This window comes from Exophiala viscosa, assembly GCF_022695815.1.
Source record: "Exophiala viscosa unplaced genomic scaffold EDD37scaffold_1, whole genome shotgun sequence".
Lineage (NCBI taxonomy): Eukaryota > Fungi > Ascomycota > Eurotiomycetes > Chaetothyriales > Herpotrichiellaceae > Exophiala > Exophiala viscosa.
Genome location: NW_026944353.1, coordinates 4,357,197 through 4,382,813, shown reverse-complemented (window position 1 = coordinate 4,382,813; position 25,617 = coordinate 4,357,197). Strand labels below are relative to the sequence as shown.

Here is a 25,617-nt window from a genome sequence, read left to right as displayed (position 1 = left end):
TGCCAGAGAACGAGTTCTAGACTTCCCCTCAGCGAGACCGACTGCCCCAGTTCCACGGCGTATAAGGATCGTCGGGTTGCAGATTGAACATCATCTGTCCAAAAGTACCAAATGCCTCATCTAGTTGCGTGTCAAAAGCGATGCCCGTGTTATCATGCATACTGCCCAGGTCGAATGAGAATTGCCCTTCACCATGGCCAGTGAGCTGGGTTGACACCGAAGGCGCAGGCAAATCAGTATTCATGACAGAAGCGGGTAATTGGTGGAACGAGAATGCTCGCTCAGTCGGGGGAAGTCTGATGTCGTTCGACCTGTCGTCCCTCTCAATGGGTTGCTCTGGCAAACTTGGTACAGAAGCTTCAACCTGATTAAGCAATGCATTGTCCATCTCGCGTAGGACCGTGACCCGTAATAACGCCGTAAGAAGCTGGTCGATGTGTCGGGCAATTTGACTACTGCTTCCCAAACCTCTACAGGCCAAGATGATGCGCATGATGCCTGCTTTGGCGTCCTGCGCAATCGTGCTGAATGGACGTCTGGCTGGCGGGATGCACAAGATAACTCCAGCGGTGAAGAAGTGCATGAACGCGAACGAGAGGCTGAGAGTGTGATTGAGTTGGAGCATGGAGATGCGGGAGATTCTCAATGCGGCTTCAATGGCGACCTCGAGGGACCTGGAGACGAAGGTTCGGCTGGAATGTGAGTGATCCGAAGGAGCTGCCATCTTGTGCTCGAGTAGTGGTCGATGGACCATGATTAGCGTGCTATCGTAGGTTAATTGGGGACCAGTGCCTGAAGCAGGAAAATCCTCGCTTGGTCCTCGTTGACGTGCGCAATGCCTAGTAGTTCGGGAGGATATGGTCCGGCGTGGTCCACGTTCTGCCATAAGTCTCCAGATAGATGAGGCGGGACTTCTCTCTGCCATGCCACGAGTTGTGCTTCGATTTGTGAGACAGCAGTCACCAAGGCTTCTTGATCTTCGGGTGACAAAGGATCTTTGAGACGAAGGAGTCGGAACCTATCGACCGCTTGCCTTGTGATGGAGTAGAGACGATATTTCAAGATATGGAATGACAATCCAGAAAGGCCGGTAGTCGAATGTCCGCGCTGGTCAGGATGGTTAAGACCCGCGGCAACGTGAGTATCGTCAAATTCGCACAGTGGCTGAAATTGGGCGAACGCTGCATCCAGGCCGGCTGGACGCCCATAGATCGTGGCTGCGAAGGTGTCTGCAATAGTGACATGGTTCCACGTTCGATGACGGACTTGAGTCGCAATCTTTTGTTCGTCTTCTGAATCCTCACAATGCAAGGCCAGGGCATATGCGGTCCTGATAGCCATGCCTAGGATACTCCATGCAAGGCTCGGAGATCCATGATATATGTAGTATGTTCCCAGAAGTAGACAAACTTGAACAGTCTCGATCTGAGAATCATCCAGAATATCGAGAAGATGCAGGCGCACTTCAGTAATGAGGGTGGACAGGAGTGACTTCGCATCCAGCGCGTAGGAGGCCAGGAGGGAATGACCTGGCCAAGCTGTGTCGTCCAGAACACATTTAAGAGCCATGGCGGCTGCCATGAGGATTGCCATCATCGCGGCTTGGTCCTGTCGCATCCATGAGCTACTCGATAGTAACGATTCAGCGCGGCAGATGAAGCTTGGTTCGTGGAAGAGAAAGATGAACCAATGAACCCGGTCGAAGTACGCTTTCAGGATAAGCCGCATGATGGGAGGCGGAGGCATTATCATGGTGTGTAGGGTCCATCTCGAACCTGGTTGATGCAGGGCACCTTGGTCTCCTGGGATCGTGGAAGTTATACTTGGGGATGCCAGATCATTGCTCCTGAAGACATTGCGGGCGAATCCAATCACCGAGCTGTTAGCACCATACTGCTGGCTTTCATTTGGACTCTGGTCTGAAACATCATGACCATCACCTCGAGGCGACGGTTGCGGACCTTGGTACTGCGCTTGGATATAGTGGCCATTTGGACTCACACCACTCGCAGCGAGAGTCGGCAGATTTGCTGTTGTGACAGGTGATGCAGATTGGTGCAACCTGGACGAAGGGTTATTCTGATGCACAGTCCGTCGTCGTCGTGAAGGAGATGCCCGTTCAGTGCCATCTCGAGGCTCGCATTCGACTCTGGCGCGTACACAGAGAAGACATGGTCGCAGTGTGTCACATTTCAGCTTCTGGCGCCTGCAGCGTCTACAAGCGTCGGTAACGCGTCCGGTGGATGTCATGACACGATCGCATGCGGGGTCCAGAGGCGAGCGCGATGGATGTTCATCATGGAAACCATACAGCTAGGAAGGCACATTGTTCGGATTGAGGGCCAGCAGCCAGTGCGACTGATTCTGCTCTTTCCTTGTCCCCTTCGATCGGCAGAAAGCGCATTGCACTCCTTGAGATCGAGCTCAACAGGTGGTCAAGGCATAGTGCTGCCGGAGAGAGAAAGAAAGACCAACATCTCGAGGTTTTAGGAGTAGGAGTACAAATCGTTGCATAGAGCCAGTCATAGTTTAATTGGTTGATCTTACCAGTCCTGGTTCCGGTGGAGATTCCGGTGGAAGTGGTCAAGTATGGGGACTTCAAGCATGACCTCGCCCTTCTACCACCCAATGACCAACTAACCCACACGGGGAAGCTGGAGACTTTTAGAACCTCTGCTTGCATACTTTGTACATGTGGGTGCATTCTGACCAGCAAGACGGGTGCAGTCGAAGTAGTAGGGCCCTGCGCCGGCTAAGTCGTCAACGCCCTCTAGTCTGGATTATTCAATGCCTAGGTTTGGAAAGGAAGTCTGCAGTATAAGCGGTCAGAATGAAGGTAGACCTGGTCAGGAGTAAGTATCTAACGCTCTCGCCTGGCTATAGAGAAGTACAGTATAAGTTGTATCTGCGGAGAACCCAGGCCATTGTCAACATCATTCCAGAGTACCCAATGTCTGGGAACTAACAAACTCCACCACGGCTAGAGAGCATCGTCGAACATGCCGCCTCCGGTGGACGGACAGCCTTGTCCTCAGTATTCGTATATCTCGTCATATCTGTCTCCCACCAGTCCGGAGCATCTTTCTTGAGCACTTCACGTCCGTAGTGACTGCTGGAAGTCCACGTTTATAACCAAGAAATCAGTTACAGTCTCCGACAGTATGCATGGCAACGGAGCACTGTACTCACATTCACCAAACATGTTTGGTGTGGCTGTGATGCCGAAGTCTGCCCCCATGGAGGGATACCGGCTGTTCCGAGATGCTCTGATCATGCCTTTGGATCTAGGCCAGGACCATATAACTGATGCTTACCTCTTCTCTGAATATGACGACAACACGACGCCAGTCACCGCAAGCTCACCGTCAACACCGTCTTCTGAGATCTCAAGCTTGTGCCCTAGCTGGACATTACTCCCAAGAGAGCGAAAAGTGGATCTGAGCAGCTGGGACGCAACTCCGGATTGGATCAAACGGCGTTCACCGCGATTTTGTGACCTGGACGACGGTCTTCTTGGCCGTGAGAAGCGGCGGCACATGGACGAGCCGCATGACCTTGTGGTTGCGTCAGTGGAGCCGCCCGAAGCAGGGCCGAACAATCCGGGTACGCCATTTCGGTTTGTCGAGATCCACCCTGACAATATTTTGTCTGGCGAAGTCCATCGTGCGAAAGGAGAGTGGAAACGTGGACGACCAAGGCTTCGGAAGTCAGCCTCAAACGCCAAGTCTAAGGTCGGAATCACCACCGGAGGTCAATGTGGAATGGATCGGATGGATACTGAAACTTCTGGGGAGCCTACGACTTGTTATAGACAGGTGGCAGCACGACATGAGCCGAGTCTCTTTCAACCAGTCTTCGACCATCTCCTCGTAACAGATCAGGAGAGAGATTTCTTCGCAGGACTGTTTGCTCCCAGCTTCTTCGATTGAGACGAGTACAGAAGACTGCAACGAGATATAGATATCCGGGGGTGAGAAGCTACAGCCTCACCGACCCAGCAGTGAGGCCCTAACTGTGTGACACGACCATGCAACCTGCGCTGCTTCGCAAGGGCTGATGTTCGATCTCTTGTGGCGCGCGGTTGGTATAAGTTCATGATTTCCTGTCTCGAACATGGATGCCACTGCGCCGCTATTCCCGGAATCGGCAGTGATACGGTTTTCAGCATCAGCGTGTTCCGAGCACCGGGTGGGCCTCGATACCGCTCACAAGAGGTACCTCTTGCAGGAGTTGTTATCCAAGGTTCGAAGTTGGGATTGCGTTCGCACGCCCATGGCCCTCCTGCGATGGAACATCGACAGCAAAAATTCGCTTGAGCACCGTCTGGAAGGGGCAGAGGTCCAGGAACGAGGTATTTCGTGCCTCAAGATCAGAAGGGGAGACCCCGGACAGCAGAAAAAGGGGGGTTCAAGCTGTGTCGGGAACATCACGATTGGCGGCCACACCTCTGCTTCTGACAGATAGGATTTCGCAGTACGCTGGCTTCTAGGTGTAGATGTTTCGAGATGTTCTGGTAGCATGTGCAAGCAATGAGTGAACGGTTGTCCCAATCCCACGGCAGAAACATACATCTTCATGTACCTTGCTGCACGACATAGTACTGTAATGGGGCAGGTCTACCGAAGAACGTAGCGGTCTTGGCAAATATTTTCTCCGAAAGTTCAACTTCGAAAGAAACTCGAAACTCCAACTCGTTCACTTTTTCGACTTTGCAGATTCATGACTGCAGCATCTCTGCGACACTGCGCTGGCAACATGCATGCGCCCGTCGAAGCGATCGGCATGGCACACACCACCGAGTCACTGTGATTATGGTAAGCTGGACTCTAACTATCTCCTCCTTTTCGAATGATGAATATATACAATCCAACTCCAAGGCCTTTTCGAAGGGGTCTATGCGGAAGAAACATTATCTCTAGAATTACGCTGACAGTTTTCCCACTCCTTCATATGTTGCACAAAGCTTTTCAAGAAACGACGCTGACAAGCTCAAAGATCTCTAGTATTACTCATGTCTCGCGACTGCCGTTTTCTTCTCTCATTTCAAAGGTACGAGTCCAACGACATCCTTCTCCTGCTCAGTATTGTGATGACCCATCGACACGAATGGCATTCCTCAGACTTAATACCCATGTGGAATCTGTCTAGCAACAAGTTTCAGCCTTGTCTGAATACAACATTGAAACACTCCTGTTTTCTCTGTGCGCTTGCAAAGCAGCCTGCTGACATGAAATTGCAACAGGTACATTTTCCTTCCCTCAACACTGTTTCCTTCTTCCTACCATGACGAATACTTGAACGAACGGGCGGACAGACTGCGTGCGCAGCTCCATGTGTCTGTAAAAGCAGGACGTACAAATCTTGTGGATACATGGTTGTCTGTGACACTTGTTGAGAACTCGTCAGCTGATCGGTCAATGAACGAATACGAGGCACCAGAACACACGTCTGGACAGGACAAGCTTGCTGACACCAACTTTCTAGGTATTTTGCCACATCTCCCCTCCAGCACCACATTCCAGCATTATATGATGAACACTATTCACACTGTTTGAACCGAGCATTCGCTTGGACATGAACGTATAACACTGAAAATTCTGATTTAATGAGGTATGTCCTGCTCTTCGTGCTTCCAGTGAACGCGCTGACCCACGACTGACAGCCTGATATAGATGCTTCCCACACCTGCTATGAACTTGTCACACCATCGAGTCACGCTTGCTGACGGTTCAATAGGTGAATCGTCAAAAGGATATGTTGTAGCATCCTGTCTGATATCTGGTATGTCATCATTCTCTCCATACACCCCTTCCCTGATGAACTCGTGTTATTTCGCTGTGTTCTTTCTGAACTATTTCATGTCGAACATACATCACCTTGGAGAACTGATATCTATCCTCATTACGAGCCCCAAACCTCACACTTACACTTCTATGGACGGAAGCTGACTGTGTGCCTTAGTCCCGCTTTCCTCCCTGTGATCGTGCGATCTCGTACATGCATTCCATGACACATAGTTGTCCTTGACTAAGCCCCAGCATGTTTTTGACTTGGCATATGTGGAAAAGTTGAAGAGGGTTGTTTCTCGGCGTGGCGGCTTGGTGTAATGCAGAGACTCCTACAAACAATCATGATCAATAATGACTTGCAGAATTTTTATGTGTATGAGATATTCTTCGTTTTACGTGATTTACGTTGTTTACGTGTATGACAATCCTTGGCCATGCATGCATGACCTAGAAGCACCGGGGTCGTAACACCGCCTGGGGAAGAAGACAATAGCCATTTAGGCTCGGGCTTGCATGACCTAGAAGCACCGGGGTCGTAACACCGCCTGGGGAATTAGACAATAGCCGTTTAGGCTCGGGCTGTGCACCCCGAGCAGGGTCACGTGAGCGGCTCTTTGTCCCAAGGTTCAACGGCTCATGGAACTTGACTTTCTGAACAATTTTCTCATTCTCATTACGACGAATTGATTCAGACATCAATTTTGCTTCTTGTTGAGAAGCAAGAGAACAGATCCTTGCGTGTCTCGTGAAGCTAGGACGACGCATGTCAGGCTTCGGAGCTCCTGGTGGCGGCGCCGTCAACGTCAAGCCTTCGCCTCCCGAACGCGGTTCCTTCCCACTCGATCACGATGCAGAGTGCAAGCATCTCATTTCCTCCTATCTACGGTGCCTTCGGAGACAGAATCCGCCGGGACGGAACAACGAAGAATGCAGGGTATTAGCAAAGGACTATCTCAACTGTCGCATGGAAAAAGGCCTTATGGCTAAAGACGAGTGGTCAAACTTGGGCCTGAATTTCGACAAGCTCGCAGAGGATACCTCGTCTGAGGGGACCGACAGCAAGGCAGGAGGAAATAGCAGTGGAAGTTAAGAGCATGATTTAGAGTGATGGGAGACCTTGCTGGGTCACTCGCAGCCGCGAGCCTTCATGGTCGACAACCCTATGTACCGCAACTGCACATCAACATGTCAATGTCCTTTACCAAGTACGTGTCTTTTGCATGTCGCGGATCCGGGCTTTGGAGCATATCTTCGTATCTTCCGGGTTTGTTTTTGCGCAAACCTTCAGCAGCAAACCCAGTGATTGGATGCTGTCAATGCTCGCCACCTCTGAGCAAGGTCATTGGCCTCTTTTATAACGGGCAAACATCAAACGGAATTTACCAGATGAATTGGGCGTGGTTCTTGCAAAGGCATGACCCTTGGTAACGCTCCACTACCATGTCGATGGTCTTGTTCTTTTGACAAAGTCGGTCAACAGGATCGACGGAATCGATCTTCTACAAGCTTGGGGCAAAGTTACCCGACCACGATCCGACGTTACACCCTCCGGATGGCAGGTTCTGTCTAGCAGCAGCCTATGATCCCCATGTTGCTGGCTTCATTGTTTTGATTCCTGCGGGATCGTCTTACCTCCACTTTCGAAGGCTGGCGCAGCAGTGGGGTGGCAGCACGCGTCGACGACAGGGAGACAGTCATTGAAGATTGGCATAGAGTTTGCAAAAGTCCGGATGATAACATGACATGACAACAGCGCTGCCTTGAATGGTATGTTTTCAGACGGGAGGTTTCCGCCCCGCCACGTAAGAACCTGGTCAGAGCCCAGGCGGGATTATAAATGCAGAGTTGACAGGCCAAGGTTCAACCCCTGCGACCAGATTCATAAAAGCGTTTGAGCTTATTTGATCCGATCGAATCGTCTGTCTTCTTCGAAGTTTTCACCTGAATATGTATGGACTTGCGTCTTCGGGTGCTGATGACCTTGTATTATCTATTGCACACGATTCGCCCCCGGACCGTGTCCTTACATAATACACGAGGGACTCATCTCCATATTCGCCTAATTAAGGGATCGACGCCCCTGCTCAGATCTATGTGGCACCGTTGCCCGAGGGTGCTTTGCAATTGGCCACCATGCGTATAAGCCACTGGGGAGGGGTTTTTCCCATGTAAGGCTGCATAAAAAGAGTAATTCAGTCCTGCAGCATCACATAACCCCTCGGTCCCGCTCCACCGAGAACGCCCAGACCATCATTGTGGCCTGATTTGAGCGCTTGCCACAGCCACACACCCACGCTGTCACTAAGTTTTTAAAACATCGAGCAACCGAAGTCCAAGAGGTTCAGCTTTGACTTTGAGTATAATTGCTGTATCACTAGTGGTTGGAGTCATCGTCCGGGAGCTTAAGATGCAAGAGCCGAGACTGTTCCGTACCCCACGTTCTGGCGAATCCTTCACGGAATCTATCTTCCAATATTCAGGCTACTGCAGAACAAGCTTCGGGGGTGGAGTTGGCCAGAAATGCGACGTTGGGCTCGAAATTGTTGATCGTCCTGATCTTTGATAAGAGTCTTACTAAAGACTTCAAGTGGAAACGGTGGTCACGATAGTTTCTTTGTTGCACACGGCTTGAGACAGGAGTCTCTTGACTTAGACAAAAACTACGTCCATGATACGATATGCCTACGACCGATCCGGTCAAGCGACGTAAACAGAATTGTGAGAACCAGAAACGATGGCGCCAAAGGCAAGTCGATACGCTCGATCGCCTGACCGATGCTCTGGAGCAGAGCGAGAGTCGCACCAAACAACTGGAGACCGAATCTGTAGACTTACGAGATGCTCTACGAAAAGCGCGACATGACATCCAACAACTACAAGCGGCGAATGAGAATCTGAAGTCGCAGGTCCGAGGTCAGCTCAAAGGGAAACACTCTCGCTTAGTGGACCATGAACAAGCTGGCGCAGGCGGAATCAGTTCCCTATCGTCTGCGGCACCGGGTCGTGTGGGTATCTGGAATCAAGCGGTCCAGGCTGCCAGCATTGGTATGCCGAGTGAAGGTATGCTTCTATTAGATATATCGCAAACACTCATCTACCGACCAAGATCATCTCTGACACACCTTCATCGCAGGCTTTGGCTCTGGACCTATCAGGCCTGCGACCGTGATTAGCGACATAATCCCTGACAATACCGGAAACGCTTCACAGAATCAGCCTTCCCTAATACAACCAACTACGGCTAGGGAAAGGAATACAACGACCTACCAAAGGCAATGCAATACCGGCCTCGCAGTTCCAACCTCTGGAGCTCCAGGGCATGTCATTCCGATATCACAATCGATCGAACCCACGTTCCATGCGTACTTTGACTCCCTATCACTTCAGCAGCAAGTTGACGCTCATCAATGGCGAAATTCGACTATCCCATCTCTCTCACCTCACGTTCACGACGGGGCAACTGGTCAGGATGAACAAGAATGCGATGGCGTGGATGTGGTACCGGCCACTGCTATGCCGCCGCATGCTGACATGACTGCATTGTCTCCAAGCTATGTCGATGATCTCTATTTCACCTGGCAACCCGAATCGATCTTGGGCGGCGCAGGAGGCATTCAGCGGAATATGCTGAGCTTTCCAGAAGCCAGCCCTCTCTCTGGACACATTCTGACCGTTCAAAATATCATACACAGTGTCCTCCCACAACTTGTAAAGAAGTATGTACATGCTTCCGCCCCTCAACTCCATAATGCTTACTGCCTTGACAGACCTCCAGCAATCCGCGAAAAGATGATGGCCGACGCCTTCTCCTGGGTGATCCGTTCAGCATGGCCGTCGAGCGAAGATACTCTCAAGACTATAGTAAGTCACCGCCGAATGAAGCCCTCGCTCTTGCCTACGAAGTCTGTTTCTCGTCTATTGCTCCAACCTCCTTATCACAGCCTGCGTTTGATATCATCTTCTAACACTTATCGCATGCAGACTGCTTACCGACACATCTACAATTTCGAACTTTGGCGCAACTTCCCCTGCAAAGCGACTTACTACAAAATCCATCCTCTTTATCGACCTACACCTCTTCAGCTTTCCGAACCTCACTCGGGGATCATCGACTGGCTGCCTTGGCCGGCAGCGCGCGATAAACTCATCGAAATGCAGAACGAGGTCGACGTTGATCAATTTGTCTTGATGTTGCTTGAGCATGCGCTCGTCGAACCTACCCTGTCTTACTCTGCCGAGTGGACGCCACCTTCGCAGGCTGCCTTTCGACTTCGGGACATGTATCTGCTTGAAAAATCTACGAGTGGGAGTTTCTCTCTCTCTCATCCGGCTATGACATACGATCCTGCTTTTCTTGACCTGAGATCTTTGGTCAATGCCTACGACTGGCGGTTCTTGGACGTCTCACACCTACGCATCGATCAAAGATTTTGCGACATATTTCCACAATTCTATCTCCTTGGCTGCATGTCGAGAGCTCAGAATGCGCCACTAGAAGCGCCTGTGGAAGAGCGACTTCAGTGTCCGTCGAATTTAACATTAGCATCAGTCAATATGCTGCAACAACGGGTCCAGGCGTGGTTGACAACTGACTCGGTGCCTGGAGTGGGTTGAACATGCCATCAGAATTGGTCAATTTTTGGACTCATTCATTCTTACTTGCTGGGACTGCTTGTTGGGAAGTCTTGAGGCACCCCGATCAGCCTATAAGACATGGTCTATACGCTAAAACAATCCCACTATGAGAGACCGTCCTTGCCGACCACTCTCAATATGGTATCGGGATGGCGGTAAACCGTCGTCCCTTACAACCCAGTCTTAGAACAATGGTTAGTCAAGAGGGAGAACGCCAAGAAGCAACCATGTGCAACTCTTACGGAGCAGCGGTGCACCAGCCAGTTGAGTGGCAAAGAGAAATCGAAGTCTCTTGGCACCTGAGCCTCATCACTTGAGATTCAACTCGCTGCAAGAGTGCTTGAGCTTGCTGTGAAGGATGAGTGGCTTGAAAATCTTTCACGCACAAAGACTGATCTGGAATCTCGACTCGAATTCAGGGAAGAACAAATGGCAGAGTTTGGCGACCGCCTCGGCTCCTCTTCTCCCACTGGCGCAACAGCCCAGGATCAACTACAGGCTATCAGCAAGCAACTCGAGACCGAAATACAGACCTCTCAAGATCTACGTCAACAATTGGAAGAGGCGCGGCTGGAGACGAACACTGTCCGCACAAAATTGGAGGGTGAGCTCGAGACGGCTCGTCGAGAATCGCAAAAGGAGCTCGAGAAAACAAAAGAGAAGCTGGACAAAGTGCAACAGAAAATCGAAGAGGCGAAAGTCGAATTGGGAGATTTACAGGATTCGGTGCAGACCCTGCAAGAAGTGAAACAATGGCGTCAGCAGGTCACCGACGTCCAGGCCTTGCATGACGAGTCCGAGAGACAACGAAATGCTACACAGGCAGGAAGCTGACGATCTTGTGAGACAGCGAGACGAGGCTCGTAGGTCGCTTGGAGCCGCAGAAAGAGAAGTAAGCAGACTTGGTGCCGAACTCGACGACGCTCTTGAAAGTCGGACACAGACGCGGCTGGATAAAGTGACCGCCGAGTGGGAATTGAGAGAAGCTCGGTTGAAAGCGGTTGACCTTAAGATCGAGAGAGATGTCGCTAAGGCGGGATCCGAAATCTATCACGAGCTTCTGTGCAAGAGAATCAACGAGGTCAATGATTACAAGAGAGTTATTGCTTGCGGCGATTTTCTTGACGATGACTTCGACATCTGCACCGTTTCGAATTTGTTCCAAGGCTATCCTATCCTCCACGCTGGGGTCATGACAAAAGTCTGTAAAGAGTGGTTGCTGGAACTCTCCGACATGACAGACGCCACACAAGAACTCAGTCTCCCTTACGTCAACAGCATGGCCTATTTCGTGTTCCAAACCGCCATGTTGGAACCTGCAGCGCTCAATCATTTGGTCATTGCGACGTTTGTCCGAACATACCTCGATTGGAAGTACGGTGTAGGCTTTCCTCAGCCACTGGTGTTCCTGGAAGCTGCACTATTCGTGCTTGCAAACCCGGATCAGAAAGAAAGTGCAGAACTTCTTGCAAGATCCTTCGCCCTGCATTCTACGAATCGTCGAACTTTTGGGCATGAGTTACTGGCCAGGTGAGCGCCTGAATGGTGTGAAGGCATGGTATCAGACTATCAAACCACGGCTTGAGCAAACTACTCTTGTGAATCGAGCGCTCGTCAAACGTTTGGACATGGGGTTCGAAAATGGTTTCGAGACTGCTACATCCCTTGTTCAGATCGCCTGTGATCTATTGGAGGAGCTCTCGGATGATATTGTGGACCTACGTGCCGGCACCCGCATGATCTCTGCAGACATTTCTATCCTTGTTCTTCAAACTGACCCCGTTGACGCAAAGGCCAGGGACATCCAGGTCTTGCCACCTGACGCTATGGAATGCACCTTTACTCGAAGTAATGACGTTGAAGTCACTGTCAATGGCTACCCTAGGCCAGGGATGAAGTTGGTGGTTGTATTGCCGTTTATCGACGGATTTGCACGTGTGTCAAGATTCACAGGCATCAAGTGGACGTCTTGAGCTGCGCTGCACAGGGAGGATCACAACGTGACAACTTAGCTCCAATGATTGTTTGGCACGGAAAGCGTAAAACGAGCACTATGGAGACTAAGGGACAGCATGGGCAAAGGTCATTTGAAGGCGAAGACAGCATGGACCGAGAGCTGCTGATTGCACCACATGTTGAGTGTATCCAGGACCCAAAGTGTGCAGAGACGTATTTGATAGCATTAGGAGCTGAACAGAATGAAATCCCATAGTCAAAATGAAACGGTGAACGTGTGAGTTTTGAAATTGTTTCCCTATACACCATCTTCACACCCATCCGAGCACACCGGTGAGTATTACTCCAAGCGCGAGCGGCAATAATTCCTTTGTCACAAGCCTGCCGACTGGCAAGTCGAGAGCACCACTGGTCTGCGTCGTGGTCGTGACCGAACCAGCCGCCGCGTCAATGACTTTCAGACACGATAGGTATGTTTTCGTAGTAGCTGTCTGACTGTCCGAGTAGAACACGGACAAGACGGGAGTGAGACTGTACAAGAAGGGCGCGAGATCGCTCGATACGTCTTCCGATCGGACGGTTTGAGTTTCAATCAGTGCGACGTCGTATCCTGCACCGGCGACGGATGGGTGACAACTTGTCTGGGAAATCGCTTGAGGGCTGGTGAGATCTGTAGACGTATACTTAGCAATTGCTCGTTAGCCTTCTGTATTCCCAGGCCTTACTGACCTTTCGCAACGACAGACCCCCAAGTCACCGTCGCCACACCCAAACAACTGGAAGGCGGACTAGCCTGCATATGACTCTGCAGATCTGCGCACACCGTGTTGGATTTGGTGTTGACCAGTCCCTCCGCCTGCGTGAGAAGATCGCTCGTACACTGGGTACCCAGCGCTGACTGGCACGTCATACTCCCGTATTCACTTCCGTTGAGCGGTATGCTCCGTGCGATGCCTTCGAAAAATAGCGCGCATCCACCAGTGGAGTCGGTGGTGAGGTTGAGGCTAGGGGGATAGCCCAGGTAGAAGTTCTTGGTGAACAGTGTGTCTTTCGTTGACGAGCTCGAACCTGAGGTTTGTGGTGGTGATTGTGCTAAGGCGCCGACAGTCCATGTCAATTCGACTTGGGTAGGAGATGATGATGTTGATGTTGGAAGACTAGCGTTGAAGCTTGTGGCTCCGAGGAACGCGTTGGTTACGTTGCCTAATGTGCAGCCTGTGGAGGAACAGCCCAGGGTTTCGCAGCCGACGAGTTGAGCCTGTGTTTGGGAGGCAACGAGCTGGGTGTATATGCTAGTGGTGAGGCATAATGAGAGGAAGAAACGCCACCGCGATGGCAACATCCTGCCGTTCTTGCTGGCTTTCGTCGTCGTTTTGCTCCAGGCCGATTCTCGTGGCTCACTGGTCGATAGCGGCAGCGACAATCAGTCACCAATTCGCCGTGTAAGCCGAATCCCTTTGCACGTCAAGAAGGAAGAGGTTGGTGCATCAGTATCAATATCAGCCAAAAACGGTACAGTATCAGGCCACACAAGCACTCCCCCAAGACTCTCAAGACCTTCAGTGCGGCCATCGAGATTAATATGCCTATTTGTAAGGGGAATCCTCTTCCGTTGCATCTCGGAAGCTTAACGGCTTCTTTGGTCCCAGCAAAGACTTACCGATCATACCAATAAAGACGACCACTCACAAAAGTTCGGCTATCTCTCACTTTCTGCCCTGAAACGCGGCTCGCAGAAGGAGGACCCCAGATATTCTTAGCAACGCCAATGCATTCCGTGCATAACCGTGGTATGGGTATTTGGATGAGTTTGTCGAGTAAGCGCTCGCCGTAAGGAGCAGGAATGGCCAGATTGGACATGGCGATCTGGTAGTGGTCAGATATAAATGGTAGGGTCATCTAGACTGGTGTAGGAAAGCCTCGTTCTTCATTCTGATTGCTTCGTTAATTGTGGGTGGTGGAGATGGCATCTAACCTTGAGAGATGTTCCGGGCGCTTAGAGAAAGATCAAAGGAAGATCAAAAAGGCGGTCGGAGGAGAGGAGGTTCTTTTGGAAAGTCGCATAAGCTGACACGTGATTGACGACTTGGATGCCTAGATCAGGTTGTTCTAGGCCCGTGCCCTACTTAGGCCGCCCTGGCCAAGTCGATAAGGGCGAAAAGGAGAAGAATTGGGCGAGGTAGGATATGGGCGACAACATCTGCTGCTGATACGGGAGGCACCTTGATTGTACCTACAAAACTCTCTTTCATCTGCTATAATTGCAATTGCTTCGAACATTGTCCCTCACCGGACGGCTTTCTCAATCTCTCTTACTCGATATTTGCATCATAGTTGATCTTCTCAATGTGGTAAGCCGCCGTTGAATCAGCATGCAGTATCTCATGCCTTTCACAACTTTCGAGAAGAGAATATGTGGTTCAATTAACTCACTGATGAGCGGGCGGCCAATTTGTACACTTATATCAAGTCGTCGCCTCGAGATGAAAAGCGACAACACACAAACCATCGCACGGAAATTGCGAAGACACTAGAGGCGCACCCTCATTTCCTGGAGAACGGGCTGATTATCAATCGCCTTATTGGGATTGAAGCCGCAGCCTGATGGCCGCGGACATTGGAAGTATGCAACCTCCAACATCAGGCGCAACATCGAATCTAGTCTCATCGAATGAGGTTGCTTTCCCCAATCAAGTTGATTTTCAGACTGTTCAATCACTAGGGAATGCTGAATGGTAACTTTTGGGCCGGCGTACAGTGCTATCTCTTGTCGCTATGAAAGATGAAGTCGTGAGCATGCTCCGAGGGGGCGCTCTGCGGCGCACTCGCTTGCAATACACCATGAAAGCGCATTTGCCGTCCCATACAGCTTTCTGCCAATCACCTCGAATGCGGTTAAATTCGCATACGTTGACCTTCCAGTTGACCAATGGTCAGCTTCGCCTCTTCACCAACCTTGGGTGGCACCCAAGTACTAGTCGACATGGATCGGCTGTGACGGCTCAGCCTGACCAACAACATGAAAACGGACAGCACTTGACGCCTATAGCTCCCTGGTCAAGCGCGGGGTATGGTCCCTAGATATGGGAAGCCCTCGCTCCAGCCTCAAACCAACTCAGCCTGATTCTGTCAAGTTATGAATCTCTTACATTGTGGTATGGTTGCATACATTGAGATACCTCAAGATGAAGCTCATGAACTTGGCGACATCTGCGATTGCGAGCCTACTGTCAAAACGAGACTATTCTGTCGCCACTTGCCCGTCGGCATGCTTCTCCATCTGCGGTACGGTTTCTCCGATTGCTTCTCACAATAACACAAGCTGAATTCTGCAGACGAAGCTCAAGTGCTTGCTGAGGCAGTAGGCTACAACTATACCGCCCTATGCTCACCGGGCTCAGCATTCATGGATGGATATGCATCGATTCAATCGTGCATTGCTGCTAACACGGACAGTTCCACGACGGACGATTTCCCAGAATTGCAACAGTATGTAAACTACTGTAATTCAGGGTCAGGGTCGCAGGACACGTCCTCAGTCACGCAGGTCACGTCTTCAGTCACGCAGGTCACGTCCTCAGCCACGCAGGACACGTCCTCAGTCACGCCGGAAACTACACAAGTCCCCCCCACCTCAACGTCGTCCCAGACGACTTACCAAGCTTCCTCAGCATCAACGGTGTCGTCCCTTGGGTCTCTATCGTCGGCCGAATCCTCCATCAGTTCAGTCGGCTCAGTCCTTGCATCTGCCGCCTCTTACGCATCGTCAATCTCCATGAGCGAATATGCTGTCACCTGGTGCTTGTACTATTCGATCAGTCATAGCTCGATAGCCGTGAACTGCACAAGCTGTAAGGAAGGCGACCGTTTGAAGTGCTGGCTGACAAACCGCAGCTCCAGCTGCCACAACTGCTCCCTCGACTACGGTCACCAGTACCCCTCTGCCAGGTGCGGTGACCTCTCTTCAACCGAGTGGAGTCACCTCTTCCCTGCCTGGTGGAGTGGCTTCTACACGCGAAAGTCACATAGGTGCCATTGCCGGTGGAGTGGTGGGAGGGGTGGTAGGACTGTCCTTCATTGTTCTCGCGGGGGTTCTCTTCTGGAGGCGGCGCAGGAGGCGGGCACGAAGCGATCATACGGATACTCCTACAGAAAAGGCACAGCTTCATGCTGACGATATTAAGCCGGACCGTAAAGAGCTACCAGGCACGGAGGGTTCGCAGGAGTTGCTGGAGAAGAAACCTGCGGAATTGGCTGCGAATGAAGAGGTGGAAAGAAACAACCTGAAAGAATTACCGTCCAATGAACCGCCGGGGCATGAGATGGAGACTACCGGGAACGAGATGGCAGTGCTAGACAGAATGGCGCGATTAACGGACTCGACAACGCTCGTTAGCAGCAGCTCGAGGACCAACGATACGCCCGATGCTTGAAGGGAGTGAAGAATTGTGCTATCCCTGCACTATCATGTGGTCCGGCTGCAAGGTCAACTTCCATGTTCTACTGTTGGGCCTCGTTGGGGTGTAACACATCCTCTGTACATTTGAGCACGTTGCTGTCGACCATATCAGGTTGGTTTTGAAACGTAATTCCATCTATCAGCCTTTCAGCCACTGAAGTGCGACAGGCGCCATATTAGCGCAGGTAGCTTGTAATGATAAAATAATGTGATTCGAGAGCATTGACTTCGATTCTAGTTTCCGATCTCGGCATCCCCGTAGATAGTGTCCCAGCCAGGCATTCCTGGGAACGTGATATGTGTGAAGTGAGATCAAGCTCTACCGATCGTAGACGTTTGTTACTAGTACGTGCACTTGTAGGCCTAGCCGGACGCTGGAAAAGCATAATAGTATAATCTAAGTTAGGCCCCGAGATTCTAAAGTCTGCTGTGACGTACTGTTAGTCCCCAAGGTGGTACGCTCAAAATATCTGAATGTCTGCACGGTCATTTGCAAAGTTGTCTCTTGGGTTGAGAACTTACAACCTCTTTCGCTTCAGCAGACTGGTCGTATTCGCCCTAGGTATAGCTCGTTGAGTGAGGCGCCGGCAAATCAGCGTACGGTACTCTACATTATCGCATGCCAATATGTTGTACATTGCCCTTGCCGGTCTCGTGACACAGTCGACAGAAAGTATTGCTTGCTGGGGAAATCAGTCATCGCTGAGCAGGAGCTAGCCATACAACTTGGGCTCTTGATCGATGCACCAATTTTATCTCATTCTTCCGCGTCGGAGATGCGATAAGTACAATGTCCTGCAGAGGTCCTCAGGACAAGAGGGATATGTCTTGCGATGCCGAGGATGAGCCCATTGGATCTCGGCGAAGCACCCTACTTCAGCCACATCGGAGACTGGCACTGCGCCCTGGGGTCGCACTTCAGCCTGATCGTTGACTACAATCGTTGGCGTCGGCATTGTTAGACCAGCTGTTTATGGACTTACGAGATTCGACATTCTCACGTTCACCAGAAGTCCGCCCCGAACATCGACGTCGATTCCATCCTGCTCGAGAGTGGAACATGATGTCAGCTTCCTTTCCAAAGTCTCCCAAGGAAATCTTCTCACATCATTTAGTCCGCTAGAGAGGAAGCCTCTTCTAGCCATCCTGCAATTCCCAGACCATGCACGTACAGAAATCCGGAATCACGCGGCGCATACTGTCGAGATCATCGGGACGCCATTACCGCAATGCGCCTGTTGCACATTAACAGTGACGGCAAGCTGAGTCTGACTAGGGACTGGAAGGACTGGACCACAGACTTTCCAAGATACGCAATACTATCGCATACGTGGGGCCCAGATGAACATGAGGTCACTTTCACTGATCTCAGAGACGGATCAGGCAATAGCAAGGCTGGATACCTGAAGATTCAGTTCTGTGGGGAACAAGCTCGAAGAGACGGCCTACAATACTTCTGGGTGGACACATGCTGCATTGACAAGTCGAGTAGTGCCGAGCTCCAGGAAGCGATCAATTCAATGTTCCGTTGGTATCAGAATGCGGCAAGATGCTACGTCTATCTCTCTGACGTCTCAACACCTGTGCCCACTGGTGGTCACCAAGATACTAGTGACCCGATCAGAAGCGCCCTTTGGAAAAGTAGATGGTTCCGACGAGGCTGGACCCTACAAGAGCTTATTGCTCCAGTGATAGTCGAGTTCTTTTCCCTCGAGGGCAACAACATCGGTAGCAAGAGGTCCTTGGAACAAGACATCCACCATGTCACCGGGATAGCTCTCGAAGTACTACGTGGTGCACCCCTGACGGAAATCGCAGTCGAGGAGCGTTTGTCTTGGGCGGACCAGCGTGAAACCAGCCACCCAGAAGACGAGGCGTACTGCCTTTTGGGACTTTTCAAGATATTCATGTCGCTTCTTTATGGAGAAGGGCGGGAGAATGCGTTCGTCCGGCTACGAGAGGAAATCGCAAAGTCCTCAAATCGCGCTTCACAGCATGCCACATGTTCACCGTTCAGTAGACTCAGCCAAGAAACATCACCAGTCACTCGCGGAAGCCTTGAGGCAGCTGGAACTTCGTGCGACCTGGATCATGACTCCAACAATGCTGGATGCCGTTCGAATGCCAGTTCGTCAGGGGAATCTTCCCGAACTCGGAAGACAGTGCTATCTTCGGAAGCGCCAAAACCATACAGCTGCGCGCAGAAAGGTGTCAAGAGGCGGACTAGCGACATTTCGACTTCCACAGCAGTCCGTGGTCCCAAAAGGACGCGGTATGTAGAAGTCGATGTTGGGACCGCCCATCAATCACACATAACGGCGCAGACTTCTGTTCCTTCCCAGACCATGGCTCCTGGAGCCTTCGAAAGTTTGTGTGGATATGTTCGAAGTGCCTGTGCAAATTATTTGGCGAGCTACAATGCTGATCCGAGTCAGCCCGATTTGGCCCAAAGAAGCCCCGTGAGAACGTCAATTTCAAACCATCATGTGTGGAATGCTTTGTCCCTAATCGTTGGGGCCAAAGCAGTGTATCAAGATCCATACGTTACGAAGGTCATCCATGCGCTTTTTGACCGCCCCAGCCAGGTTTCAATTCCTTTGAGTCTAATGCTTTTCGCCAGCGCATTAGCAGGACACCTCTTGCCACGACTTCAACTGTCCAGCATGACAGACGACAGTTTGTGCCTCGAAGATGCGTTGGGCGAAACAATACGGGTGCCTCAAGTCATCTGTCAATACTACGAGACATTCCATGACTATCTCGTGGCCCGATTCAAGGATCACCTTGGGCTTGAACTCGTGATCGAGAAGAACTACCGGTTGATCATCGGTGGTATGGAAGGTCCGGTACTTGACACGACTAAGTGGTCGCAGGTCATCAAGGTCCATCCGCGGATCAAGCTTACAATGGCCATGGTCTTAAGCAATCACTGTAGATATGTAGAGTGCACAGTATGCCGCCAGCGTCTGAGGAGACGGAGTTACCAACTGTTCGTCTGGTAGGATTTGAAAGACCTCGAGAGCTGCCAATGCCGGCTAACGCCAATTCACAGTGATTCCTGCGGCAAATTATCCCCGGCTGTGGAAGCCTTCTTGGATGCTGGAACTCTTGGAAACCGCAGCACACTCGGAGTCTTCCCAAAAGGCCAGCAGCATGGCTCGTCAGAACGAGTTCCAGAAGCTTCGATTCCAACCTGCGCACCGGTCTTACCGCATGACGAGTTGATGAGCAGTCAGTCTTTGCAGACCAAGTCAGCAAGCTTCGTCCATACCATGTTGACAGTCGAAGCCTGGTCCCCTTCCCACCGAAGACTGGAAGTGACAATCCGGGATCTGCTTCGGCGATTTCATCCTCGACCATTCGAAAATGGCCTCTTGATCTCCGACGTAAAGAAGCTTGATATGCCCGAAGGGGTTATCACCACGATGGCAGGTCTTTTCTCGCAAAGGGACTCGCACGAACACATTGACTACGTTCTTGACGATGTCGATCAGCAGTACTTTTTCGACTCTCCGCGCGCATGTCTCCGTCCCCGAATCATCAGTAATTCTCAACGGAAAGGAATGATTGCCCCCGTGTCTTTCCCTCTCGCCAGGGATGTCTTAGGGATTTTGTTATGCATTGCTCGCCGATCGCTCAAGCATTGTGACCTCATTCTGAACAACATCGATCTTGTTCACGAAATCATGAATACCGCTCGACGAAGTAATGACACTCCCATCCGCGGGCGGTGCTGTAGTATGGTTTTCATACTCATCGGTAACGATGACCTCCACGCTCGCAGGCGACGTATATCCCAGCTCCTAAGGATCGGAGTCTTTGATACATTGAGAGTTTTAATGGACAGTTCAGACGTCACTGTCAGATCCGCTGCCAACAGCGCAATGCATGCAGCAAACCAGATAGATGAATCCGAGTTTCTCAATCGACGTGCCAGAGATCGGCAGACGGATATCGAATACGAAAGATCACGACTGAAGCAATTACCTAATGGTCTATGGATGAACCACTGGTGAACCGCGGAGTTGTATCGCTTTCTCCTGGACGAATGAGGCCGCTGTCAACAAAACACTCATAGCCAATGCCAGATGTAGTATCAGAGGTGTTCCAGACAATACCAGTGTTTTCGCAAGAGGAGCCAAGTTTGGACACAGAGTGTATGACCATGCTTCAATAACGTCGCTGAATACCACACATCGCTAAGATACTACTTTCTAGAGCTGGGTCAGAATATGTCTGCTGCCCACCACCGTCGTGTCGGTATGCAATGGTTGCCCAATATGAAAATGCCGCTTTCGTCGAAACACACCACTCATGACAATGAAAATCATAGCTCACTTCCATCTGCCTTCCCCTAAACTCCATGCTCGCTTGATAAACACCATGCCATTGAATGCATCAAATAACACCATTTCCCAACGTCCTGTGAGGCGTCCACCCGAGCACACCGTGCCGAAAGATTTCCTAATTTCATGCAGCACATATCATAGCGTTCAATAACATGATCCACCTCTGGAAGGCGTCCACTTATTGTGTCATGGTAACGTCTTGATCCGCGTCCTGTGCCGGCTGTCGCGGTTCTAGCGGAAATCGTGCCTCTAGTGGAGGTTCGACTGGTGTCACCGGACTCATTTCCACTCGTTCCATCAATTCCGGGGCCAACAACGGCAAACCCACGTGTCGATCCGAATCAACTCGAGCAAACTCCGGTCGAAGATGTTGCGCTGCATCAGCTTCGGCAAGTGCTTGCATCATAGCCTCCCTATGTGCTTCTTCTCTCATACGTGATCTTTCTCGACTTCTTCCTGCTCGGCTGGTTCGTCCACCAGATCCCTCTTGACTTAGAGGTGTTGAAGCATAACTCCGAGTTGGAACAAGGAGGTTGTTGAGTCTCGACCGACTGTTTACCCTAGAAACTTGCGGGCTGTTGGATCTTGAAGGATGTCGACTTCCAGCACGACTGCCAGGAATGGTCGACATGATGGCTTCGTGATTGGCGTCGAAGGCACTGAAACCTGGCTCTGGTCGAAGATATGATACTCGTACATCGCTAGGATTTCTGAAAGCCGCACCGGGCATTGGTCTTCTGGTCGGCTCCGACGCAAACAGAGGGCCGGGCCAAGCTGCGTACCGTCTCGGCTCGTCAACACCGAAGTAGCTGGATCTAGGGTCGTGCGTGTAATGATCAAAGTCCACGGCACGGGCTCCGGTCTCGTCATAGACGTGCATCGGAACTGGGGGACCAAAGATTGTCGACCCCGCTTCCATAGTGTGTCTGCGTGAAGGTGTCCGCGATGTACTCCTTGCCCGCTCGCCATGTTGTGTGGGCACGTGAAACAGTGGTGTCATACCTGGACTTCGCGAGCGGCGGTCGTAAAATTCTGGATTTGAAGAGATGAGGTTGAGATGTGGAGGTGCCAAAGAGATTGGATCTTCATGCCCAAGGGGTGCTCCAGGCGTCCAAGGGCCCATTTGATCAAACGGTAAGAAGGGCATCTCCACGTGATAGCTGGGCAGATCGTGAAGGCTTCGTGGTCGAGGTCGGCTGCCTGGGGTGATGGCAAAAGTCATGCCATGTCGATGAGAATGTAAGACCGGATCCATCAATTGATCATTTCCATCTATCGTGCCGTCGTCCGACATGGTATCCGCGCCCGGGCTGTCGACTCCATCAAGCAGACTATCGTCAATGGCCTCACGTCCTTCTCGCTGAGCTTCCTCCATAGCCAGACGCATGAGGTAATCTCGAAGACGTTGTACACCATCTCCTGAAAAGACGCAGAAGACGTCGCGTTGTGGGTGGGTGAACTCGGCTGGAGCATCACGGCAAAATCGAGTCAAATCTTCCCGCAGGAATGCTTGTACACCGGTTAACGAAAGGTGGGTAAGTCGAGGACAGTTATGGAGGAGCGCAGTAATTCCCTTGACGAATGGTTAGCGAAGCATAAAACTATCACAGAGCACAACATACCTTGAGAGTGAGATTGACACAATAACTGAGATGAACTCTTTCCAGGGACACAAACTGTGGAGGAACGCCGATCTTGCCAGTCGGACCAAACAGTAATGGACCACGGGCGAGAGCCATGATGCTGGAGTCAGTCAGATTCTGACATTTCACCAGACCGATTCTGCGAAGCTTTGGAAGTTGTGCCAAATGACGGACACTGGCATCTGTCAATCGGGAGCAACATGCGAGGTCGATATATCTGATTCTGTTGCATGCTTTGACTAGCTGGATCACGGCATTGTCCGTCAAGTTGATGCAGTGACCGAGGTGGATGTAATGCAGGTTCTTGGTCAATTTGCAGATGGACGCAACAGCACGGTCCGTGATATGTCGGCATTTGGCCAATACCAGATTTCGTAGCCGAGGTGCAGCTGGAATGATCCTCGCAATCGCATCGTCTCGAACTTGTTCGCATGCTGTCAGATCCAGGATGCGCAGTGCATCGAAGGAAAGTCGTGGAGGGAGATTTGTGAATGCCGCATCATTGATATCAATACAATGCGCCAGACGAAGCTCTCGCAAATGCGTCAAATGCGACAAAAGTGCAGTGACAGATTCTGATGTGATGGAGGAACACCCAGCCAAGTCGATCTCCAGTATCGAACGACAGTTCCGGGCCACTGCAGTGATGGACAGGTCAGTTGCTCTTACAACTCCGTTGAGTTTCAGTCGTTTAAGCTGACGGCAGTGTGCGGCTATCTCGACCAACGAGTCATCAGTAATGTTGACGCAGTTTGTGATGTTCAGCCCTTGAAGTTTGGCGCAGTTGTCAGCCACGACATGCAGTGTTCGATCTGTCAAAGAATCGAGATCGGTCACATCCAGTGCTTGCAGCTTCCTGCTCCCATCAACTAAGCCTGCCACGCCAAAGTCGGTCAATTTGGAGCAATTTGTCAATGTGAGGCGCTCGACTCCCTTGCAATTCATGAACGGTTGGACCGTGCCATCATTGATCTTGTCTGCAATCGCGGACAGATTAAGTCTCTTGACCATCTCATGGTATGGAAAGTAACTCTTTTCACCTCTTCCCAATGCCGCGACCACACTAAGCAGATTCGACCATTTGTTGCATAGAGGTCGATGCCATAGAATGCCCACAGCATACAATGCCCAATGATATGATACCAGCATGCAATTTCTCAGATCACCCGTACTGGTGAGTTTCGCGAAGATAGCAATGAGGATTTCCGGCGGGAGTTTAGATATGGGAGATAATCGATGGACTTGTTCGAGGTCAATATCGTCGTCACAATCGCGTATCGCCGTGATCGCTCCAATGGAAGATTGTGAGTCGTTGGCATGTGCCATAAAATAATCCGTGTCCTCATCGTCGCCAGGCCCAGGAGAACTGTCTGAACTGTCCGAGTCGACCGTGACAGCGCTGAGGTTTCGGGTGTGTATTGGTGATAATCGAGTCCGCAGGTCTGCAGCCATTTTGCGGGTATCAGGCTGCGCCTTGGAGATGTTGGCAGAGAAGATTACGAGTGTATTTACTCGAGAAGGAATAAGTCTGCTTCTAATGAAGATATTGAATATGAGTCCAACTCTTTCAAAGTATGCGTTCAAGTGCAAGATCGCGATGGAGAATCGTCATTGCGTGGTGGTGAGTGAGAATTTGTTGTGTTGTTTCGGTGAACCTGATTACAGTGGCAGTGAATGCGAGGTGACAAGTAAACAGACAGAAAACCGCCGAATGGCGTGCCAAATCTATTACTCAAAGATTGTCACGGAGAGGATGTTCGTTAGGCGGGCGTCCAGAAGATCGCGAATGTGGATTCGGCGCGAGAGAAAGGTATAGGAGATGGACGTCGATGATTAGGAGGTGAGGCGGCAGAAACAGGTTGCGTTGCCCGTGTTGATTTTAGGGATGAGAAGGCGAAAGTATAGACGGTAGAGAAGAGTCAAGATTGGATTCGCCGTGTGAATGAAGTGGAATGATTCCCTTCAATCAGCAGGCACACCTGCACCGCAGTCAATTGATGTTGTTGTAAGGTGCCTCCCTGTTGGATAATCTGCGATGGGCAGGAGTTGGTGAATATCTTGACTTGCAGTGACTCCTCTAGTCTGTAACGAGAAGCAACGACGGCTGCCAAGTGGCTGAATGCCAGTGCGTCACGAGTGGCTCAAAGGGCGCCCGGGGGGCTTGGACTCGCCTCGTTTAGAGATCCCTCTGGGTGACTTAGCAAAATAAAAGGTCCGAGAAGCTTTTGGCGCAGGCCCATCTCGCCATTTTCCAGTTCGGTCATTATTTATTTACATTGGACTTTCAATTCTTGCTGGACTCAACTCATCTCTCATGCTGCTATGTCACAAATGTAGTTGCTCGTGATTTTGCACGCCTAAACCTGTCAGGATATCCAACCCGAAAAGTCTCGGCTATTCTAGGCTACACAGATACCCTGTGCCAGTGGTTGAGGAACACAGATCTGGAACTGGAAACCCTATCGTTTGGTGCGCACTATCCGACCCAGATCAGATATTCCCGATGTATCAGAACGGGGTGTATGTTTCTTGACGAGTCTCTCTAAGCACACTATCATTGAAAAGTAACAATTGTTCTCCTTTTATAAGGCTCATTGGACTGTTTTCAAGCCAATATCGTCTATACTGACGTCCGAGAACGTGTTCGCAGGGCTGGGAATGGAGACCCTCCCAGGTGGTTATAACAATAACGGCGCTTAGAAGCTCCGACTTACCGACCAAACATGCTGATTTAGGGAATCGACTAGTGGACATCTCGGCGGCAGCCCTCGAACCGCACCATCCCT

General features: G+C 50.9%; 10 protein-coding genes across 10 annotated transcripts; 7 read left to right on the top strand and 3 right to left on the bottom strand.

The window, feature by feature from the left end:
- Positions 1-28: 28 nt before the first annotated feature.
- Positions 29-2,488, bottom strand: EDD37DRAFT_690674 (fungal-specific transcription factor domain-containing protein; the record flags this gene model as incomplete). The annotated part of the gene is made up of 3 exons (XM_062820003.1): positions 2,161-2,488; positions 787-2,030; positions 29-724 (listed from the first exon to the last, which is right to left on the bottom strand). Exons 1-3 carry the CDS (start codon positions 2,171-2,173, stop codon positions 29-31), a joined length of 1,953 nt encoding a protein of 650 aa, XP_062676012.1. The 5' UTR covers positions 2,174-2,488.
- Positions 2,489-3,063: 575 nt separating this feature from the next.
- Positions 3,064-4,067, top strand: EDD37DRAFT_83303 (uncharacterized protein). The gene has a single exon (XM_062820325.1). The coding sequence runs from the start codon at positions 3,162-3,164 to the stop codon at positions 3,927-3,929; it is 768 nt and encodes a 255-aa protein (XP_062676011.1). The 5' UTR covers positions 3,064-3,161; the 3' UTR covers positions 3,930-4,067.
- Positions 4,068-4,964: 897 nt separating this feature from the next.
- EDD37DRAFT_83245 (uncharacterized protein) lies at positions 4,965-6,165 on the top strand. Its single transcript, XM_062820324.1, has 4 exons — positions 4,965-5,049; positions 5,243-5,484; positions 5,737-5,781; positions 5,962-6,165. Exons 1-4 carry the CDS (start codon positions 5,012-5,014, stop codon positions 5,979-5,981), a joined length of 345 nt encoding a protein of 114 aa, XP_062676010.1. The 5' UTR covers positions 4,965-5,011; the 3' UTR covers positions 5,982-6,165.
- Positions 6,166-6,194: 29 nt separating this feature from the next.
- Positions 6,195-7,310, top strand: EDD37DRAFT_83070 (uncharacterized protein). The gene has a single exon (XM_062820321.1). It carries the CDS (start codon positions 6,553-6,555, stop codon positions 6,877-6,879), a length of 327 nt encoding a protein of 108 aa, XP_062676009.1. The 5' UTR covers positions 6,195-6,552; the 3' UTR covers positions 6,880-7,310.
- A 1,594-nt stretch (positions 7,311-8,904) lies between these two features.
- On the top strand, positions 8,905-10,488 carry EDD37DRAFT_83100 (uncharacterized protein). Its single transcript, XM_062820322.1, has 3 exons — positions 8,905-9,505; positions 9,557-9,647; positions 9,786-10,488. Exons 1-3 carry the CDS (start codon positions 9,303-9,305, stop codon positions 10,401-10,403), a joined length of 912 nt encoding a protein of 303 aa, XP_062676008.1. The 5' UTR covers positions 8,905-9,302; the 3' UTR covers positions 10,404-10,488.
- Positions 10,489-10,853: 365 nt separating this feature from the next.
- On the top strand, positions 10,854-12,636 carry EDD37DRAFT_604978 (uncharacterized protein; the record flags this gene model as incomplete). Its single annotated transcript, XM_062814784.1, has 4 exons — positions 10,854-11,218; positions 11,247-11,798; positions 11,872-12,359; positions 12,437-12,636. The coding sequence occupies 4 exons, from the start codon at positions 10,854-10,856 to the stop codon at positions 12,634-12,636; spliced, it is 1,605 nt and encodes a 534-aa protein (XP_062676007.1).
- EDD37DRAFT_83160 (uncharacterized protein) lies at positions 12,545-13,826 on the bottom strand. Its single transcript, XM_062820323.1, has 2 exons — positions 13,110-13,826; positions 12,545-13,050 (listed from the first exon to the last, which is right to left on the bottom strand). Exons 1-2 carry the CDS (start codon positions 13,720-13,722, stop codon positions 12,692-12,694), a joined length of 972 nt encoding a protein of 323 aa, XP_062676006.1. The 5' UTR covers positions 13,723-13,826; the 3' UTR covers positions 12,545-12,691.
- Positions 13,827-15,394: 1,568 nt separating this feature from the next.
- Positions 15,395-16,785, top strand: EDD37DRAFT_83051 (uncharacterized protein). The gene is made up of 2 exons (XM_062820320.1): positions 15,395-15,665; positions 15,716-16,785. The coding sequence occupies exons 1-2, from the start codon at positions 15,566-15,568 to the stop codon at positions 16,552-16,554; spliced, it is 939 nt and encodes a 312-aa protein (XP_062676005.1). The 5' UTR covers positions 15,395-15,565; the 3' UTR covers positions 16,555-16,785.
- An 862-nt stretch (positions 16,786-17,647) lies between these two features.
- EDD37DRAFT_82868 (heterokaryon incompatibility protein-domain-containing protein) lies at positions 17,648-19,952 on the top strand. Its single transcript, XM_062820319.1, has one exon. The coding sequence runs from the start codon at positions 18,069-18,071 to the stop codon at positions 19,839-19,841; it is 1,773 nt and encodes a 590-aa protein (XP_062676004.1). The 5' UTR covers positions 17,648-18,068; the 3' UTR covers positions 19,842-19,952.
- A 1,414-nt stretch (positions 19,953-21,366) lies between these two features.
- Positions 21,367-24,283, bottom strand: EDD37DRAFT_645837 (F-box and leucine-rich repeat protein GRR1; the record flags this gene model as incomplete). The annotated part of the gene is made up of 2 exons (XM_062817678.1): positions 21,367-22,761; positions 22,811-24,283. 2 exons carry the CDS (start codon positions 24,281-24,283, stop codon positions 21,367-21,369), a joined length of 2,868 nt encoding a protein of 955 aa, XP_062676003.1.
- Positions 24,284-25,617: the final 1,334 nt, after the last annotated feature.